Below are 22296 nucleotides of genomic sequence, written 5' to 3'. Positions count from 1 at the left end.
GAAGTATGACCATTGATTATATAAGCAGCTAGTATACTCAGACTCAGGACTGGTGCACCAGTGAATGCACACTGTACACACAGCAATCTAGTTCTATACCCAGGTATCAACTTAGTTTTCAAGTGTCGACAGGCCTAAATGTCCATGGTTTGACTCTCTAACATTATTACTAATTTTGTAGTTCTTCAAAGCTGCAAAGTGCTTTGTTGCAACCTCAGTTTCCAAGGAGTATTTCGCAAAATCCTGAGAGATGTTAACGCCAGAAAAATGAGGTTTTAAATCACTGTGCACACACTAACTACACAGCTTATGAAATGTTTTAAATGTGCATAAGCAGAAAATGGCAATGTATAAAAAGTATAAATGTCTACGTACAAAGACCAAGGCTAAAGCGTTTGCCTGCCCTAAATGTATCTCAACCATCTAGGTTATAGTATATAGAGTGATGATGTACGCTAATCCTTTACTAATTGTACAGGCCATGTACTTCACTTCCAAAGGTCAATCTGTATATTACAGTACTCGGGGGTGATTTCTAAAACTATTTAAATGGAGAATTTGTTTTCCATATAACTATTATCTTCCACTACTCCTTTATCGTATGCAGGATTATATTTTCACAGGAAGACGTACTATTACAGTCTTTTACAGAGCAATATTTCATCTGAGAAAACTGAGTAAAATTCAAGATACAAAACCTCCCCTTACACTTGTACTCCGAAAGCGTACTGCATATTTGATGTTTGTATTGTATCATTAGGCCATAATCTCGTAATATCCTTTATCAGTAAACTATGTACTAAGGGTACACTCAGGCTAGTACACACGGAGAGGTAACTAAGATCCAGCCCCCCTGGTCTCAACATGGATGTAGTCAGGGCTGGGAGTCCATTAACGAACAGATTTTTTTAAATTTACTGTAGAGTCCATAAACCATAAGCAAAATCTGTGAACGAGCGGATATACCCGTTCTTGAAAGAAAAATAACGAACGATTGTGTTTAAAAATAACGACAACTTTTGTTAATTTTTCAATTTAAAATTGCATGTAAATTACAGAAAAGAATTAGATAAATTTATTGGTTTTTAAGCGTTCTTATGTTTTTTCTTGTTGTCTACAAATTTTCCGGTATCGCCTATGTTTATATAAAATAATCGTTAACGGCTCGTTAACAGCTGGCACGGTAAACCATTTCTAAAATATTTCCATTAACGTTGTTAATCAAATTCATATCGTTAAAAAATGGAAAATTTGAGAAAGAACGGAAAATATCGTTAACTAACGGAACATTAACGTCACTTTTAAAAAACTCGGAAATGTTGAAGATCTCTTAACTTTAAAATTAACATTTTAAATACGGGCTCGTTAGAATATCTTCCCTCATATGCACTTCTTAACATATGGAATAAACTGCCACTTGATTTAAAAAGAAGTGCCTCGTTAGAGATCTTTAAAAAAATTATTTCAAATGTTATCTGACGCCTACATCTCAAAGTGCAATAAGCCCTTTTGCTATTTTTGCAAAAAAATTAATATAGAATGTAGATTTTTGTACATGCTTAATTTTATTCTGTTAAACGTACTAAACTAAAAACTGAAAAATCAATTATTTTGTTATGCTGCACCTCGGTCTCTCTAAATTTAATTAGTAATCCCTGACTTATTGTAAACTTTCAAAACCTAGTAATATTCATCATATTGTTAACGTTTTAATATTAATTAGGTGGGGATATAATACCCAAACAGTAAATAGCTAATCTCCACCTAATTGCTAGAATTACATATAGTAAACAATATAAAAATACTTTGCCTGTAACATTATAACTTGAATGTGTATTTTTAGCAATAAAAAATATCATCTTATCTTATCTAACATTCAGTTCTTAGCTAAAGAATGAGCGGCTAACAGAAAGTTTTTTTTTACCGATTTTAATAAACCGTTAACGATCGGTTTGAAAAAATTCTGATCATACCCAGCCCTAGGTTTAAAGGATAAAAAGTTATGTTTCTCATAAAATCTATACTTGTGCTGACACCATGTTGCAAAGGTAAACTAGTCTGTAGGTTTATCTTATCTGTAAATACAATTTATACCAAGCATACCTATTCAATACAATTAAAAACTAATGGACACATATCAAAATTTTCAACCAACAAAAATTAAATCTACCCCGATTGAGCTATTTTTGTCTAACATAGATGGGGGGGGGGTGATTTCCTCTCCCCCCCCTATGATTTTTCTCTTAGAGTTGAGACATGTCCGTAGTCCAACTTTTCAAGGCCTGCTCAGTAAAGTTAGACCTTTAACTTTAATGGTTAGGGTGTAAGGGAGGATTTTTAAAAAGTTCAAAAAGTATGTGAAACATTTAAAAAAAATCTTTTTTTACTTTAGACAAATATTAATATATGACACATGTTTTTGTATCCATTTTTCAAGGCCTTTTAAAATATAAAATTTAGCCCTGTACCTTAATTAACAAAAATGCATTAACCATTTCAGATTTTTTAACACAGACCGGCGGTTGTATATTCTCCAACCTACCCTGCGCATCGAAAACAAAATTTAGCAAATTTGTTCATAACTATGATGTTGAAAAAGTTTTAGCGCTCTAATGTAGGCCATTTTTAAGTTATTCAGAAAAGAACACAAGGTGAGGGGTGTTGACCCCCCTCCCCCTCCCCCATATGTGATAGGGTTAAGACAAGTAAAAAGAAAAACAATGGGAAAAAAACGGAAGGAGAAATCAAGTGATAAGAGAGAGGGGTGGAAGCGTTACATGTGAAGAGAGAAATGGAAAAGGGGAAGAGGAGAGATGAGAAAGGAGAGGTGGAAAAGGAAAGGGGAAGAGGAGTGATGAGAAAGGAGAGATGGAAAAGGAAATTGGTGAGATGAGAAAGGAGAAGTGGAAAAGGAACAAGGGAAATGTAAAGGCCGCAAAAGGATGTTGAAAGAGGAGAGGGAGAAAATAATTTGTGGAAAGTACAGAGGGGTTAAAGGAGAGGGAAAAAGAGAAGAAAAGGAGAAATTGGGGGAAAGGTTAAGAGGGAATGAGGGTGGAAGAACCGGTAAAAGGAAAGATGGAATGGGGAGAAAGTATTTTTTTTTTGGGGGGGGGGTTAGGATGAAGAAAAGAATGATACAATGTAGTTTATAAATACAAAATGGAACTTTAATTTATTTAATTTATGTAACTCTCATATTTAAAACAATATTTGTCGCAAAAATATAAAAAACATGTTTTAATTTGTTTGAAACTGTTCATCGTCGTACACATTTTTTAGGTTTTCCCGAGATTTGATTTTATGGTTTTTGAGGTTGTTTTTAATAAGCAATATTTAGATACCTTGATCCGTTTAAACATGTTGCAACAGGAGTGAGGGAATCCTGGTTCGCAAATACGTGAAAACACTGAGAGGTTTATGCTCAAAACATGCTGAACTTTTTGCGTGTTTTTATGGTAAGATCCAAAGTCAAACAAAAAAATAATACCTTTAAAAAGTATTTATTTTACTTAATTTTTTTTTGTTCATTTATAAAAAGTTATTCTTTAAAATTTTTAAAAATATTTTTTGATTCCAGAAATTTGAGATTTTCATAAAACAAAACTTCTGGAAAAGTTAAAAAAAAAACAATTTTACATGGCTTAAATGGAAATAAAAAGTGGCCCCCATTTAACAAGTTTTAAATTTTCTCCCTTATTTAATATATACAGAGAGAATTAAGAGTACCGTTGTGAATCAGACATACTAAATCTCAAATTGAAGGCTCACTTATACGACAGTCTTTTTAACTAAACAGGGGTGGATGTGAGCATATTTCCTTGCATGATGTTACAAATGTGAATTTTATTTTTTTATTTAGAAGGGACTGTAAAGGAAAAATGAAAGGATGTATAGACTGGAACCTGAGAATCTCTTGGAGTTGATCGAGACCTATTAGAGTTCTATCTGGTGAAATCTCAAGAAATGGATATAAAACTGTGTCAAAATTATACCAAAACGTATATATGTATATATGCCAATTTCTCGAGACAGGAACATCAGATAGAAGTTTTTAGGTATCGTTCAACTCCTGAGATTCTAAGGTTTCAGCCTATACCCCCCTTTCATTTTTCCTTTACAGTCCCTTTAAGGAGCCCAGTCCTCTTAGGTTTTCAGTCAGAAGTCTAATTCACTACTATACCTACTATACTGTATATGTATATTATCATATGAAGAATAGATAAACACAGAAGATTAACATGTAATTTGATAAGAACTTGATCAATTACTTTAGTCCTCAATAATACATATACGTACGGTATGACTAAATAATGGCACCGCTCGGATAAATTGTTTTTGACAAGTTTTAAAAATGATAAATTTTGCAAGATTTCAAAACTGCATCATGCTTAAGTTTGCTCTCAATAAACTTTGCAATATTTTCATTTCAGTTTTTGATTGTTTTGGATCCTTTTTGGATCGCTATTTGCCTATATTTGTTCAGGGTCACAATTTGACATGGATAAAAATATCTTTAAAATAAAAAATGTTAAAAATAACTGCTTTTTTACACTTTGCCAAATTGTGACCCTGAAAAAAATATACAGGCAAAAAACCAGGGGGCGGAAATGTCATGTTTGTGTGTCTGTACCAAAAGAGTGTTTGTAAGTGATAATGAACCGAAGGCGTGTACTGTAGGTATATACAGTACATAAGAATCTCGTTCTTTGTACAGTCTGGGAGAGTACATTCGTTTATTGTTAATTGTTTACTTAAAAATAATTTAAATATACAATTTATATAATAATTCGGTCAACACTATAAGCCAAATTTTCACACAAAGAATATAATTTGATTAAAGTTTGCAATAAACTTATTTAAGCTTAATTATAATTGACGACATTGTTCTGCAATTTCCTTGACTGCAGTCATGTTGTATGTCTGTACCAAAAGAGTAGCATGTGTGATAACGAACTCGTCTGCAAAGCAGTGCGACTGGCTTTCTCATGCCAGACCAGTGCCGTTTCCCTTCCCTTTTTTCAATTATTCCCTATAAAAACGAACCAACTGAAAGCACATCACTATACACAAATGATAACTGGAGAACTGGTACAACTTTGTGACCGCTTAGCTCTTCAAGTTTTAATTTTACGCTCAAGAATGCCAAACCCAAAGTCATCCAGTCACATATTAGAATTTTAAAACATTTTTGGTCTTCTCAATATCTCTTTACTTTGATTATCATGTAAATTTGAACACAAATTAATTACCTGATGATTTTGTTTTGACATTTCCATAATTTTCGGTTCTTTGTTACGGGTAGTTCTAGCTTGCGTACATTTTCTTAAAACTCTAAAGTACAACATGTTTCACGAGCAGCTGTAGTACATTTGAATTTCCGAGCCGGGTCAACCTTTCCTGATCCAGTTTGCACTGTACCCATGGCTCTATGGACAGGATTAGCCGGTGCAACAAGGTTGACACGGTCAGACTTTATGCTTCATATAGGTTTCTGACACTCCCTGGATGCTTACTTTTTAAATGTCAAATTAAATCTCTGTTTAAGCCAATGTTCCGGTAATTTGACTTTATGTCTTTTAGGAAAGTAATGTTAGTAAAGTTACGGCAAATACATTTGTGTGTTGCAATAATGTCGTCTTCCTATTCCAGTTTTCTGGTTCTCACTGTATGTATACGATCTTCTTTGTAAATTAAAACTATTTTCTAAAAAAAATTATCATACAATTGTCCTAGTCCCGACATTTTCAAAATATATTCTTTCTTTTTGTTAAACTTTTTTTTTTAACCGAAATATTTTAATTAGATTTTAATTATTGAATAAAACCAAAAATGCCGAATTATTTCCTTGTCGTCCCTTATTTTTCATGTTTCTCGAGACACCCTGTACTGTGTTTATGGTAAATATGCATATATTAAGAGGTTCACTGATAAACTGTAGTTTTGATACGTGAATACATAAGCACCCCTCATGTAGAATATTACATAAGTCTACAGCAATGCCTTGAGTAATTGACACCTTTCCTCTTAATCCGACTTTAGTTTTTGCGTTGTCAATATTATATGTAACGACAAATTTATTATTATCTATATACAGTGAATCCCAGATATATGAATACAAAGTAAGAGTTTTTAAAATGTCGTATTACATATTTAAGATCAAAAGCAGCGGAAAAATGAGTTTAATGTTAATATATCAATTGCATTTATATTTCAGGGCTATTAATTTATCTTGAATTAAAAATAAAAAGAAGTTTCTTTAGAAATATCAAAAAACTTATGACGGTCTATGTATTCATATATTTGGAATTCACAGTATATAAAACAAGACATTCATATATATGTTGCATATAGCCGGCCAAACGGCTGGACCGATTGGGCTGAAATTTTTTGTGGACACTCATGGGTGACTGAGGGGTGTTACAGGCTAATAAAAATTCGAATTTTTTTTCTAAATTTGTTTATCCACGGGCAACGCCGGCCCTCCAGCTAGTATATAAAATTAACAATACGGCAATTATTATTATAAATTTGATTTTTAATGTTTTTTGTCCAATGTTGATTTTTCGCAATTTTTATATTTAAAAAAAAGTTATCCTCATTTTAATATGTTTCTTTAAGAACGGACATCAACAGATTGTTGTGTATGTGAGTGGTCGGCATTTATCTTAATACAATAATAATAAAGACTTTCTGTTTAAAATTTGATTTCATTTAACTATTTATTCAGAGATGGGAACTTTAGAATGGTGGATATCGAGATCAATGCTTGATCCTCTCTTTTTCTTAATCTTGAGACTAACCTAATCTTGGACTTGTTTCCAGAAAAGTGTATAAAATTCAACCAATCAGAGTCGCATATCAGAAGCCGGGACATTGCAAATTTTGCGCGCCATTTACGATTAATATACAGAAATGAGAGGAACTCTCTAATTTTGAACAATCAGTTTTTAATTTTTCTGTACTTTATACAAAAAAGAGTGGATTAAAAAAGAAAGAAGAAGTGTCCACATTGGATATTCGGATTAGGCATTTGGAATTAAAGGTATCCCATTCTAAAGTTCCCAGCTCTGCAGAAACAAACAAACAATGTAAACAAAGACAAGCTGTTTATTTGAGGGAAAAATAATCTTTGTTTTTAAAATGTTTGAAAATGATTTCAATCAAAATATATATTTAAAGATATATACTTCTTATCCTATCTGCAATATAGGATGAGGCTTCAGTGACGACTGTACGGAATTTGTCGTGTCTGTTTCTTTATATGCAACCGCAAACTACTGTCTTTCTTTCCCAAATCAGAAAATAATACATTAAAGATCACCATGTCCCAATAAATATGGAAATTAAATGACGACTTCTAAATCGTCTTTGTTCCATTTGTAAACAATATTTTGTAGTATAACATTTAACTTCGAAAACTGCTAGTTTTGGGATTTCCAGAATGTGGTCTACCATTATTTTACCTTTAAAATTGACGGAGATATTAGGAAATTTCTCCAGACTCCAGATTCTAGTATTTATGTTAAATACCTCGGTCAATTTTAAATATACTAAGAAGGTAGACCACATTTTGAAAAGCTCATTAGACTTTCAATCATTTTTTTCTGCACTTTATGTCATTTTTTAATTATCAGAAATCAAAGACGATATTCATGTCGTCTCTCAATTCCCATGTTTATTGGACACCCTGTAGGTACAGTGAAACCCTTAATAACGAATACATCGGAAGAATTTATCAAATGTCTTCTTGACAATTTTTCAATGAGTTTTATACTATATTACGTAAATTTCAGTATTTGCGAAAATAAATAAATAACCATAAATACGCGGGAACAGTTTTAAAGAGTTTCATATAATCATTTAATTAAAAAAACTAAATATCTGCAACATTCCATTATCAGAAAGTGAAGAATACGACATTTGATGAATTCTTTCGATGTATTCGTTATTAAGGGTTTCACTGTAATAAACTTAATCAAATCTTAGGATCGTCATATTATGATATTATATCAGTTTCAGGTCATCTTTTTTACAGTCTTATCCCTTGTGGGTAACCCTCTGCATGTGTCTATAGTTTCCATTTCTAAGTTCGAATTTCTCTACAATTTTCTTGAGATTTAAACAAATGTCGTCTTGTCTTTGAGCATCAGTGAATATACAGGGTGTCCCACATCAAATTAGACCGCGTCAATGGGTGGGTCTAAATCAGAAAATTTAAGAAGAATAAATCATTTCAAAAAATTTAATAAAGCTAATAGAAAATTTTGTTGGCAGAAAATGCTAGATTTTTCGCGTATTATGTGCGTATTTTGGCGTTAAAAATTGTTAATAATCTAATATGATCTGTAAGATATTTGGTTCAAATCTATGTAGTGATAAATATTTGACATTTTAACCTACCTCTTAAATACTAGACTAAGCACGTATTAAATACAAAAAAAACTTAAATAAAACTAGCATTTTTGCTGGGGGGTGGGGCAAAATATTTTTTTGTAATGCTCTGGGGGGTGTAGGGAGGAGGGGGGGGGGCTTGCTTGCCTCCCCTTTAGAAAATGTGTTTAAAATGAAAGTGCTTTTTTTGAAGTGTTTGATGTCGAAAAAAAGGAAATTTTCAGTTGTTGCATGCAGATTTGGCTGTGTTCAATTCAAATCGTTTTTTTCTTGTGTTTTTTAAAAATTTATACTTTCAACAACTGTAAAATTAAAGATATGAGTCAATCCATTCTTTTCATGTGTGCGCAGAGCGCCAAAGAACATTTTTTAAGTCCCTTGTTTAATTACAGATATCATTACAAGAAATATTCATTTATATATTCTGAAAAAAAAATCAAAATACATACAGTGAAACCCGTAATAACGAATACATCGGAAGAATTTATCAAATGTCGTCTTGACAATTTTTCAGTGAGTTTTATACTATATTACGTAAATTTCAGTATTTGCGAAAATTAATTAATAGCCATGAATATGCGGGAACAGTTTTAAAGAGTTCCATATAATCATTTAATTAAAAACAAAATATCTGCAACATTCCATTATCAGAAAGTGAAGAATACGACATTTGATGAATTCTTTCGATGTATTCTTTATTAAGGGTTTCACTGTATATAACTTTAATCATCTACATTGAAAAAGGACAGATAATGTTACGTTTTCTCCTGAAGTTATTGAATTTATGATTAATCATTCTAACGAGCATTCATATTCTTATTTCATTTTCGATTTCATAGAAGTTCTTTCAAAGAAGATAAACAGGTTACAGTTATCAAATATGATAATCAGTTAGAAGTTTGCCCGGTTCAGTGTCTGAATGTTCTCTAGATTTGGAACTGAGTTTTTGCCACAAACTCAAATGTTCTAATCCCTAAATCTTTGGACTGAGTGGTGTAAACCTTTGATATTTCAAACTTAGAATATTTTACCAAAATAATTCAAAGTTTGAATACAGTTCGGAACTTTTTTGCATTAAATGTTTACAATAGCTTTTAGCCAATTGAGAATTACTTTAAGATAAAAATATTTTTTTAAACTAACCATAGAAGAATACAATTTCTACAATAACTCTTTTGGTTTTATAATTCCTGACTCCTGTGATAATGATATTCGCCAATCTTTCTTTTCATTCTGCAGGGGGGGCCCCCCTACTCAGGTGCTATGGGAGGGCGCGCTAACACCCCCCCCTAGTTGCACCTCTGACTTTCCGCGTGGATCAATTTGCAAGTTAAGATACGTATTCGACAGGTCCGTATCTAAGGGGGGCACAGGGGCACAGTACCCCCCTTTTTCCTCCAAAGGCACATTATTATCTGAGACAAAAAAAAACAAAAAGAAGGAAACGAAAAGGGAGAGGGAGAAAATTGGCTAGAAATTTTATGTGTTAAAGATTTTTTTCTTTAAATAAAAGAAAACTTTGGTGCTTTCTGAAAAAAATTATTTTTATTTCTATCCAGTCTTATGACTTGATAGGGTTAAAAATAATTTTTTGTATTTAGAGAAACTTATTCTTTTTTATTCTTTTATTAATTAATGATTTTATTGAACTACCGTGCAAAATTTTTTTTATTATATGCACAGAGTTCCGTACTGTTACCAGTGTTCTTGTTACTTCCCTATACAAATGAAGTACTATCCATGAAATTCTTTTTTAGTCGTACAAAATATAAATCTGTAAAAAAAAAAACTATTTTGAAATATGCATTTTTTAAACTTTTACTTTCACTCTATGGTTTATAGGCGCGAGTTTTCTACTTTTTATTTATGTACCTTTTTAATTTTCAGTTATGTAACTAGAACTGTGAGATTATACAGTAATTTCCGGAAAAACTTAGCGCGAGAGGTTTAGTTTATTAGAGTTTCAAAAAAATAAGACAAAAGTTTCTTTTTTAATAGCTGCTATGAATTATAAATCTCTTTCATTCGTGTTCCTAATAGACTGCATCTTCCAGTAAACCACTGTACGCACGCTTAAGGTTGAAATCGACATATTAATATAAAGATAAAGGACATAAACCTTTATAAATCCGTGGGTGGGGGTTTATTTTTTGTATCCTGGCCTCTCTTCCTCATCTCTCTAGTCTTGCACTTACTGCAGTCTGTGTAGTCTCGTTTGTCTCTGTATTCTACGCACCGCTCCCGCGGAGTTGATCCTTAACATAGAGAAATAAAACGAAGAGGTAAAGCTAACCACAGATGTACACAACGAACCTCCCTATTAATTAATTAATAGAGTGGTCAGTTGTGTACATCACAATATGTTTACGTATCTAACGCTGTACACTTGTATTTAGAGTGAGCGTATTTCTTGTGGGGGTTTTATGAAATTCGCAAATTTTTAGATTGTCTTTCTTTATTCAAAGATAATTCGAGGATGTTGACTGCAAACATTTGACAATTTTCACATTTGTAGGTTTTAAATTTAATAGCTAAAACTCCCGTCAAAAATATTAAGTTTCTATGTGCATGCCATTAGCTTAAAACTTGAATAACATTCTTATTTCAAATTTAAAGAATAATAATTTTTTTAAAAATACATATTTCGGCTGAATTATCCCTGCAGGCTGAAGATTGATATTTAGATGACAAAGCACTATTTGTGAAATTATTGGGGGCTCATTTTTAGAGTCAGAGGTCTAATTTTTATTTTTCCTGCATTTTTAAAATATTAGCTACAACTTTGTACTAATACAACATCTTTTTTTTTGGACTTTTTTCAAATTTTTTTGTATAATAATATTCAGCTGTATTTGAGGAATCTGAAACATGCTTTGATTTTCCAATTGCTCAAAAACGCCGCGAGTTACATCCTCCAACCCTCCAAACTGTCGGAGGCTTCAGAGGGCTGATTTTTAGAGTTAGACGTTTAATTTTTAATATTCCTGCTTTCTTCATATATTGGCTTCAATTTTGTACTGATACAACATCTTGATTGGAGGCCGTCTTCATGCCGCAAATTGCGATTTAAAATGTTAGTCCATATATTCTTCTACATTCTACATACTAGAAAGTTTATTCAATTTTCATTTTCTGCATAAATAAAGAACTGATTCAAACACCCCTGGTAATTTGAGTCTCCGAGAACTGTCGTTAGTTAACGTTTAGTTCAAAAAAGCTCTCAGTTAAACTGTGAACTACACTGCATAAATAAAGAGGAAATGCATGTGATTATTTGTTAACAACTTATACAAATTAAACAAGTACCGAGAGAGGGGGGGGGTGTACTGTTTAACCTGTAAGAATACATAGTATTTTCTATAACTGCTTGATACGGTTTTTAGCTTTTTATCTTTGCATAAAGTAATAATCTCTATTTAATAATGTCTGTTTGTATGTCCAATCATAACTCATTAACTTCATGACCAATTGGCCTCCAATTTTGATAAGTGAACCCGGGTCACTGCTTAATGTTTATCTGTGTTTAGTGTAAATGTGTGTTTAGTGTTATTCTGTGTAAATGGTCATTTTGTACACAGTGTTTAATGTTTATCTGTGTTGTGTTATTATCAGTGTTAATCAGCGTTTTGTGTTATTTTGTGTTGTGTGTTTATCTGTGTTGTGTGTTTATCTGTGTTGTGTATTATCTGTGTTGTGTGTTTATCTGTGTTGTGTGTTTATCTGTGTTGTGTGTTTATCTGTGTTGTTTGTTTATCTGTGTTGTGTGTTTATCTGTGTTGTGTATTTATCTGTGTTGTGTGTTTATCTGTGTTGTGTTTTTTCTGTGTTGTGTGTTTATCTGTGTTGTGTGTTTATCTGCAGTTGTGTATTTATCTGTGTTTAATTTTAATCAATGTTCAGTGTTTATTTGTATTTAGTTTCTATTTTTATTTAATGTTAATCTGTGCTTAATGTTAATCTATGTCAACTGTTTATCTATGTCAACTGTTTATTTGTACGTGTCAACTGTTTTATCTGTTTCAACTGTTTATCTATGTCAACTGATTATCTGTAATTAGTTTTTATATATATTTAGTTTTGATCTCTTTTTAGTTTCTATCTGTATTTATTAATCTGTGTTTGGTGTTAATCTGTGTTTGTTGTTTTTCTGTGTTTAGGTTTTTTCTGTACTTATTGTTTATCTGAGCTGTGTGTTTATCTGTATTTTGTTTTTATCTGTGTTTGTTGTTTATCTTTGTTTAGTGTTAATCTATGTTATATTTTAATCTATGTTAAGAGTTAATTTGTGTTTATTGTTTATCTGTGTCTAGTGTTAATCTGTGTTTGTTGTTTATCTGTATATGTTATGAATCTGTGTTTTGTCTTACTTGGGATTTAATTTCAAGCCATTTTTTAATTCAAGAGCGACATTTATGATCCACAGCTTTACTCTTTAACCCATTATCTGAGTAATAATGAGAAAGATCTCATAGCAAAAAAAAACAGCAATTTTACTATAACTGAAAACCCATAATTGAAAGGAAATAATTTTCAGCAAGAAAAATAAGGATATATTAAAATTAATTTCCTAAATATGCAGAAAAGGAGGGAAGTCTTAAACTTAAAGAGACTTGAGAGTTAATTTCAAGCCACTTTCGAATTTATGTTTATGATCCACAGCTTTACTCTTTAATTCATAATCTGAGTAATAATGATGAAAATATCGCCGTTTTTCTATCAGGAAAATTTTATTCATTGTCTCTCCATAGCAAAAAAACAAAAATTTACTATAATTACTAAACTTTCCAATTTAATATCGTTTAAAATTGCATTTTATTTATGAATCTTACCTAAAATGCAACATTATGGTGTTTTTTTTTATTCGCTAATGTGTCTGTAAAAAGTCTGTAAATTAGTTTAACTTTAAAATTATGATGTACACATGAGGTTTTTGATTGAATTTGTTTATTTTTATTATTTGCAATTAGACTACTTTGAATCCATGCAAACCATTTTATATGCCATAAAACATGTGACCAGTTAAGAATATTATGTTTTCAAACAATTTTTGCGCAAGTTTATTTTCGTTTTTTTCCTGTAAATGGGTCTCTTATTTCAAGTGACCATTCATACATGGATGGCAATGCCCGATTTAAAACAGTATCTTTTAATGTATTACTAATGTTGAAGATTTCATTGTTTTTCTAGACTTAAAAGAATTTATTTGTGATGATTTTCTAATGTTTTCCTGCAGTAGAAATGCACAAATCACTTTTTGCACAATTGAAAATCAGTTTTTCAAAATTATAAACATTGATATCTAAAGCATAATTGATCAGACAAATCTTTAAGAGTTACCCATGTAAATCGTACATAACGTTCTATAAATAGAGAGTCACTTTAATTTAAGAGTACAGACCCTTTAACTTATCTATTATACAACCCAAGAAATTGAATATTTCACCTATGTATAAAAGTAAAAATAAATGTATGTGTAATCTATTTAATCTATTAAATAATGTTTGTTACCAGCTTTGTTACTCTTCATATAGGGTAGAAACTTTGTTTTAATTAGATATTCATTAAGAGGATTTGAATAAATATATTTGTTTTCAATTGTGTTGAATTAGCTGCAGAAGAATTATCATCAATCAATCAACAGGGGTCTAATATATTTTGTAACTTAATAGTAAACTGATTACTCTCCTCAACTTCTAATCACATTACTGTATCTTTGCAACTTGAATATTTAGATTTGAGAAGAGTAATCAATTCTTTACTTTTTAAACTCTAAATCTTGATTTATTAATGGATAAAAATAGATTAAAATCCATCTTTTAAAACGTGTCTAGATGGATTAACATGCAACCTTTAAAACGGTTCTAAAGTGTGTTAGAAAAATGGAGTTTTTTTAACCAATATAAAAACGAGTAAGAACCGATTATAAACCGCATTTTACGCATGCAAAAATGGGTTTTAAACCGTGTTAGTTTAAACCCACGTGCTGAAACGGAAATTAGTTTGGACATAGACGGTTGAGTTTTAAGTATTATTATGGATTAACAAATCTCAACCAGGCTTAACTTTCCATTTCTAAGGACCACACAGTCCAATGAAATTGCTACACAGGCAATTTCTCAACCAGGCTTCAATCCCTGGTTATAGATGACACACAGGCCAAATCTTAACCAGGCTACACTCCCTGGTTCTAAAGGACACACAGTCCAATGAAATCGCTACACAGGCAATTTCTCAAATCATATAATTCAACGACCTTTCTTTTAAGCTTACTTAGGCTTCTGATAACGTAATCAAAAGCAAAGTCTCATTCAACTAACTTTATACAATAGCTTAGGTTACAAAGTTAACAGGAATTAATGTAAATCAATTCCTACGATGTTAATACTATCACATGATTAAGATCATCACAGTTAAAGTTTAAGGTACATATATAAAGGATTAAAAAGAATAGATATAACGCAGATAATCTTCTCTTCCCATATTTTCAGCGTAATTTAAGTATGTTGCATGATTTGGACTTATCATGTTAAGTATTTGATTGAAACACAGTCTAAGTTTAAAACATTAAATCATTTATGACGTACAATGTACTGAAAGTTTACAGAATATCATGTTTACCTGCTTTCTGCTACAAATAAGGGGGAGGAGAACGGTAAAAAAGAAAGGTTTTATTTATATATCCATTATTTTCTACATACTTCATTATGTCCAGTAACTCCACATATTCTTATAATCTATTCTTGGTTTCTGTTGTAACTTGAGTACAGTTCTTCCTGAGTACACTATTGTAGACCTTCTTTGGAACCTGATGACAGGCCTCTCTTGATTTACTGTAACATCTCTGTCTAGGAACCAATTTTTAAATTTTTCCTGTAACATCCTGGCATGATTCATAGTGTACAGGGCTGCATTGAGAAATGTTGACAGACTCGCATTTTTGTACAGATACATAGTCAGTATACCCACTGAGAACCTCACATTACTCTTCTCTCGGCTTATCCCAAGATCTTTCCTTAGGAACACTCTGGCAAACCATTTTGGGAATACTCTGGTATACTGGAGTAGGTTTCTCCCAACCTTTTCCTCAGTAACCTGTTGATAGGGCTGTTTAGGTTCATCCCAACCTTTTCTTTTATTATCTTCTTGCACTTCATAGAGATCACTTCCTCACCATGGATATCATTGCAGACAGGATTGTTAACAAGGTTGCATTCTCTAACCTAGTATCTTGTTTGGGAACCTGTCTACATTGCTGGATATTTTTAACCTTGGACTGGTGATCAGTCCCGATGACGAACTTCTTCTCATGATTATTCTTCTTCCCAGACTTCTGCATGCTATTTTACTCCTTCTTGGGGTTCTCATAGTACTTGCTCCTTAACACCACCTGGAACAGTTTACCGTTCATGGTCTCCCATGGTCTCCCACTGGTTCTCTTGCATTTATATAAATATAGTGTCAACATTTGTTTTTGATAAATTGTTTACTTTTACTTGAACAAACCCTTTATCTATCAAATATTACTTGATGCTTTCCCTGATAAATCATTTTTTTATGCTTAGTTTAAACGCTTGGTATTAATTTTTTTTTTTATAGATATTTGATTATAATGGCAAAATATAATTGTGTCATTTGGCAATGTTAGAACTATATGATATTTACTTATATTTGTATTCTAGAATCTTGTAAATGCTTGTTTGAAAATGTTCTGAAGATTTAATTTTCAAGCAGAAATCTATAATACCAATCTTTGATAAAAGCACTTTTCTAATGTTAGAAAGTGTTTAGTATTTATGAAAGTTTAGCAAGAGACAAATAGAATAGAATAGAATAGAATAGAATAATATTTAAGTTGGCAACAATAGCTGTCTTCAGTAAAAAGTGAAAAACAACTAGATTTCAAAATCTCAAAATCATTCCTTCAAAATGAACAATTTCATAGAAATTTAAAGATTGAATTTGCGCTCTTGCTGAACAAAAAAGCACTTTAAAAACGTCTGAAAGGTCTCAATTGAATCCTAAAAAATGTCTCTACAATAATTCATTCTCAGTTCAACTACCATGTCTAGACAGACACTTACTTTCAGGGTTCCTTTTAGAATTTAACTTGAAATTTAATATAACTTTCTGGAATAGCTATATACTTTTACTTTATAATTCTCTAAGATAGACGAAAACATGTTATGAAGTCTGTAAAACACATGGACTTTCCTGCCATAAAAAATTTTAAAATTCAATTTATAATGGATTATGGAAGACCTGTTAAATAAGTGGGAATACAATATTTTGAAAAATTTAGGCATTACAGGCACTTACACAAGCACTTTGTACAGGCATGACAAAACTGCTTTCCTTATCTCTACTTTTATGATATGCTTGGCTGCAAGTTCAAAGCAGATACCCCTTTATCTAACATCATTTTTATCAAAGATCATCTTTACATTTTATTTTATAAAGCTTACATAGTTGTTTCCAAAGTTATAAACTCATAAAATACAATAAGTTTTATTTTAATTAGTTTATGTCAGGAATTAGAAATAAAATATACAAATTTAACTTTTAATGCCAAATTTTAATTAATGAATAATATTTAAACACAACAAGTTCTTCTCCTCAGTAATGAAAACAATCATAGGGTCCAGAGATAGCGTACGAATCCCTCCTCTCATCATCACAAGCATACTTAAAAATGTAAAAGTGTAAAATTGTGCCTTGTGAACCATTATCTCAGCAACCATGAGAAAGATATTGTTAAGTTTTCCATCTGGAAAAGAGTTAAATTCTGACAATGTTCTTCTTTGTCTCTGTTACATAAAATTTGACAGCTTTTTTCACTTTATTCTACAAGGTTAACTCAGGGGGCGGAAACGTCATGGGGGTGTGTCTGTACAAAAAATCTTATTGTTAAGCAAAGAATTATCAAAAACTAATTTAGCTCAAAATATTAGAAAAGCCCACGGAATTTTAATATGCAAAATTTGCACACCCTAAGTAAAACTAAAACTAAAATTAAAAATGTGCAATCTTTTTATAGTTTTACAACATTTCTAAATTTCTTTTCTGAAATATTACTTACCTTTAAATAGCATTTCCTTGGCTCAAGAGTAAGTTCAGGAATTTTCCAAGTCCAGAACAAACAACCCTCAAAAATAAAATAATTTAGGTTGAAAATATATTTTTATTTAAAATATTCCTCAACAAAATTTATAAGATAATCTTTAATTTTTAAACCTACATGATGGTCCCTACATTGAATTGCACACTCCTCCCAAGTACTGGAAAAGAAAACACATTTTAATAGATATATTTTATAATATACAAGCTCTATTAAATCTAAAAGTAATTAATAATGTTTTACTTGGTATTGTGTCCTTCTTCCACATCATTATGATAACAATCTATCCCATAAGCTGGGCATGCCATAGTACTGTTAGCCCCATCTTTAGTCTTGGTCAACTCTATATAAATATACAGTAAATATACAACAAAATAGAGAATTTATAATAATTGAATATAAAATAATATGATTATGTGGTACAATGGTTCAAATAGATTATTAAGCACAGAATGCAAAATGAGTGAAAACACAAATAAAATTGCACTAAATGCTTAGTATACTATAATTTAAAAGCATTAACTAATATTTATATATACAACTGTACTGCAGATTTTATTGTATGTATTTTCCAGTGCCAACTATTTTAATAAATAATTTATTTGCTAAAATGAAATCTATAATCATCAAAATTTAAAATTTATTATTTGCAAAGTTTTAACTCTATTTCAGCTGGACATAACCCAAAATGTATTTGTCGATGGTAAAATTTATTTACTGTTCTAATTAGCACAACAACTTCACTTTAGGCTTAAATAGGAGCTTTTTTACCTGCCTGAGTTTTCAGATATACTGTCTAAATACCTTATTTTATCTTTATCTGACTAAATCTATGTTTAGACCTACTTCCACCCATTGGATTTCAACATTTGAAAATGCTTTAAAAATGTAAAATTGATAGTCTCTCTTTTTTTGTTTTTGCACATTTTTTGCTTAAAAAGTTAATTTGAAAAAAAATAATTTTTTTTTGCTAAGGAATTGAGTCTAAGCCACAAACCCAAATTTTAAAATCCTAATATCTTTTCAACCTGAATGTCAAAACTTTTAATATTTCAAACTTAGATTATTTGATCTAACAAAATTTATAGTTTGAAATATCAAAGGGCCTCAACATTGGGTTGTAAAGAAATAAGTTTGTGGCAAAGACTCAAATTCTTTGCAATTTCTATTTTTGTAGAATATTGAAGTAGAGCCCAAGTTTTATACAATTATGACAAATACCAAAGATAACTTTGCACTATTGGCCCAAACTGTGTCAGGTCTAGGCCAAATTACAGTTTGGAACTTTATTATACCCTGGAATAGCTATTAATGCAGTAGATGCAATTCATATTTATTTTATTTGTAAAAATTTAAGATCTAATGTAAAAGGTTTGATTGAAAACTAAATTGTTTAATGGCTTTAATAATGTTTTAACCCTATTCCTGCTGGGAAGGGGGGGTTTTACATAACTCAAAAAGAATTAGTTTGAGTCTGTTGAAGTTTTGATGTGACTTTTCTTAAATACCCAAAGCACTCCCTAAACCCGGGTTTTATACTTTATGCCTGAGTTCTCAGGCACACTGCCTGAATGACTACTATTTCCTGAAACAAACTAAACCTTTGTTTTGACCCACTTTAAGTTGTCTGATTTTGATAACTTAGAGCTTTTTGAAAAACCTATGACATAAGAAAACGGATTGCACAAGTTTTGCAAAGAAATTTTTTCAAACTATTTGCCAACAACCTGTCAAAGGAAATTTGCACATTTTTTCAATTTTCTTAATCATACATCAGGTTATTTAAAATTTTACAAACTTTTTTGCATATTTACAATGGCAGGTCAAGGGATTTTCAAAATGTATATTTTATCATTTTTAGGTCAATTTTTTGCATACATTTTTACAATATAACAAGGTTTTGGAAAAAATCAATTTTTGCAAATCTGCAACTTTTTTGCATATTCTAAAAGTAGAGCACAAGAGATTTTTAATAATGTATCATTTGTCATATTTTGACTTCAAACATTGGATTTAGAGGGGGGGGGGGCAAATTGACCGCCCCCCCCCAGCATATCCTGGTTTTTAAGTACCTCAGCATGGGTAGGGTTAAATAAAAAAATACCTTCAATCAGTGGGGAAGCCAAAGTTGCAGCAAAAGCAAGGCATAGCAAAATGATTATCTTAAAATCCATCTTTAGAATCTTTAGAGAAACTGAACCTGAAGACAAAATTGAATTTCTTTTATAGGAGCTATGATGTGCAATCAGAATGCTTTATCTGTATTTACCAGTATTCACCAGTATGTATCAGTTGAAAACAGTAGGTCTAAAAGTCTATAAAGTTTATCTTCATAAATGTATTTTATTTAGAGTCTGAAAAAAGAAAAATAAATGTTATTGATTTTTATGCTAAACATAACATTCAAATAAAAATACTTAAGACTTATGAATATTCTGTCTACAATTTTATCTTTTTTTGTAAAGTTTTTGGGACACTTCCAACTTTGGGAGGTTATACAAAACATTAGAATCCTTAACTTAAGTAAACAAAATAAAACTTCTTATATTAGTACTTTTTTAATCCATCTGTTAAAACGTTATATTTACGTCAGAGAGTAATCATATAACTTTTCATATTTAAATATTAGAAATTTGTAGAAGCAGTAACATTAATGTAATATGACTGAATTATTGTTAAATTCTAATTTTTATTTTTATTTAACCAAAATTATAATGACAAATTTAAAATTGCAAAATTGACCCCAACATATTTATGTCCTATTTTATGCCTTTAGCATTTTTGAAAGATATAAAAAATCGCACCCTGTGAACATGAGGCAGAGCAATTGTGCAGTGCAATCGGACCAATTTTATGTAACAAGCTATTAAATAATTACTAGCAAAGCTATTTGCTTTGTAACAGCATTAAATGCACTTCAGTATTGCTTTAATATCGTCTTTCAAATCCACAGTTTTTTGGTTATCACTGTACATTTTGAAATTATTTAATTTTGCAGATGATCTTCACAGCTGTTATGTTGACAATAAACATTTTGGGAAATTTTTATTATTTTTTATTAGTTAAAGTTTCAGTCTAATAAATTTTTACTCAGGGTATTCTCATAAACTAATTGTAAGTGAAGTTAAGGAAAACTCTACATTTTTTCTCTCAGAGTCTTAATTTTTACCAAATCGAATTGAAATTATTATCAAAATGTTTCTAGGGTGTTAGGACTATGTGAACAAAAAGTTGTTGGATTGGGTCACAACCCTGCTCTGAATAAATGTTCTTGTCTCTAGGAGATGGATCTGATTAGTCGTTATTTTCTAGGACGTTTCTTTTCTTATTCCAAACCAATTTAAACCACAACGTCCTTGGACACAAAGTTCTGTTGTTGATGAAAATACATGCTTTAAGATGAAAAACAAGCTTTTTTTTGTTAGGCATTAACAAGTCGATTATGTACAATATAAGTCTTAAACAAATCCAAAGAGAGTTAAGAATAATTATATGCACCCCTGGAGTCTCATTTACATTTTGCTGGCTCTATTTTTACATTTAAACTGTAAATTTGTAAAATGCGATTTAGCACAACATTTTTTAGGCTTTTTTATCTTAATTTTCTATTCTTATATTAAATGAAGGTAAGTTTTGGATTAATGTTTATTAAGACTAACAGTCAAAATAACTATAGTTCTCAAATGTGATAAAATATGTTTCTTAATAAGTTCATATCAACATGATTAAGTTTTTATTTGTTTAAATGCTCTAAAACCCAATTGTGAACATCTGACTTTAGTTCAATCGGATATTAGTCCGATTGATATGGCATTGTATATGTGTAATTGTTATCAAAAGTAATTTTTATACAGTAGGGGTATCCAAAAAGAGATGATTAAGAAGAAAATTAAAAGTGTGTTCATTGGATTCTCAGATTAGGTAATCGGGATAAAGGAGATCTAATTCTAAAGTTTTTAACTCTGATCTTATTCTCAGATTTCTCATAATTTCTTGGAGGGAGTGTTTTACCTTTACTTTGTTTCCTAAAGATCATACTGTGGAGAGTAAGGTAGTAAACCTTCCTTTCTGGGAAAAAAGTTGCTAAAGAAAAATGGGTTCATTGTAAATTGTTTTTGTTTGTTTAATAATTCTATTCCTTATCACTTTTAAACAAATAGAATGACATCACCTATAAACTTCAAGCAGATTGACTCTGCAGAGTTACAATTAATATATCTTTACCAAATTAACCCTTTCCTGATTGGGCGATTTTGGCTATAAATAAACATAGCCCTTTGATTTTTCCGTAAAACTTTTATATTTTAACATTCAATATTTTGATATATCTTTAAAAATCCCATGGACAAAAAATGAAGAGGATTTAGAATATTTCTTATAGCGCAATGGCCTTGAAAAATTGGGCTATGAACATGAATTTAAACCATTTACCTATTCTATAAAGCCTTGTTCTAAGGGGGGCGTCCCACGCCCCCCCCCATCTATACATAGATTCAGACCCCCCAGCCTTTTTAGTGTTAAGGTGATATTATAGAGGACGTGAGTCAGACTCTAATGAAAACGCATAAATAACTTCCAGTATATATATTTCTTATAACTTATTAATAGAGGGTTCAGAATAATAGCTTCTGTCGAGATCACAACTGTAGAGGTTTTTTCAGTACTGTGCCCTGTTACCTGTATCCGTTCTATCTCATTCTGTTGAATCTTGTGGAACTTGTTTAACGCGGCCAGGCATCGTCTTTCACAATATGTTCAAAAATAATGTATAAACATGTATTAATGTT

At 30.9% G+C, this 22296-nt stretch overlaps 1 protein-coding gene across 1 annotated transcript; it reads right to left on the bottom strand.

Moving 5' to 3' along the window:
• Window positions 1-16825: 16825 nt before the first annotated feature.
• On the bottom strand, window positions 16826-19722 carry LOC111708460 (uncharacterized). Its single transcript, XM_023481835.1, has 5 exons — window positions 19614-19722; window positions 17753-17852; window positions 17630-17669; window positions 17471-17536; window positions 16826-17076 (listed from the first exon to the last, which is right to left on the bottom strand). The coding sequence occupies exons 1-5, from the start codon at window positions 19681-19683 to the stop codon at window positions 17008-17010; spliced, it is 345 nt and encodes a 114-aa protein (XP_023337603.1). The 5' UTR covers window positions 19684-19722; the 3' UTR covers window positions 16826-17007.
• Window positions 19723-22296: the final 2574 nt, after the last annotated feature.

The sequence above is a fragment of the Eurytemora carolleeae genome, unplaced genomic scaffold (genome assembly GCF_000591075.1).
Source record: "Eurytemora carolleeae unplaced genomic scaffold, Eaff_2.0 scaffold629, whole genome shotgun sequence".
Classification (NCBI taxonomy): Eukaryota; Metazoa; Arthropoda; class Copepoda; order Calanoida; family Temoridae; genus Eurytemora; species Eurytemora carolleeae.
Note: the sequence above shows the minus strand (reverse complement) of the source record. Positions and strands in the feature narration are given on the sequence as shown.

What these genes read in the sequence shown, in the direction of transcription:
- LOC111708460 (XM_023481835.1), bottom strand. Translation starts at nt 19,683, where the DNA reads ATGGATTTTAAGATAATCATTTTGCTATGCCTTGCTTTTGCTGCAACT. An exon ending in GGCTTCCCCACTGATTGAAG is followed by an intron (nt 17,853 to 19,613) that starts GTATTTTTTTAT and finishes ATATTTATATAG; the next exon opens with AGTTGACCAAGACTAAAGAT. An exon ending in TTCAATGTAGGGACCATCAT is followed by an intron (nt 17,537 to 17,629) that starts GTAGGTTTAAAA and finishes TTTATTTTTGAG; the next exon opens with GGTTGTTTGTTCTGGACTTG.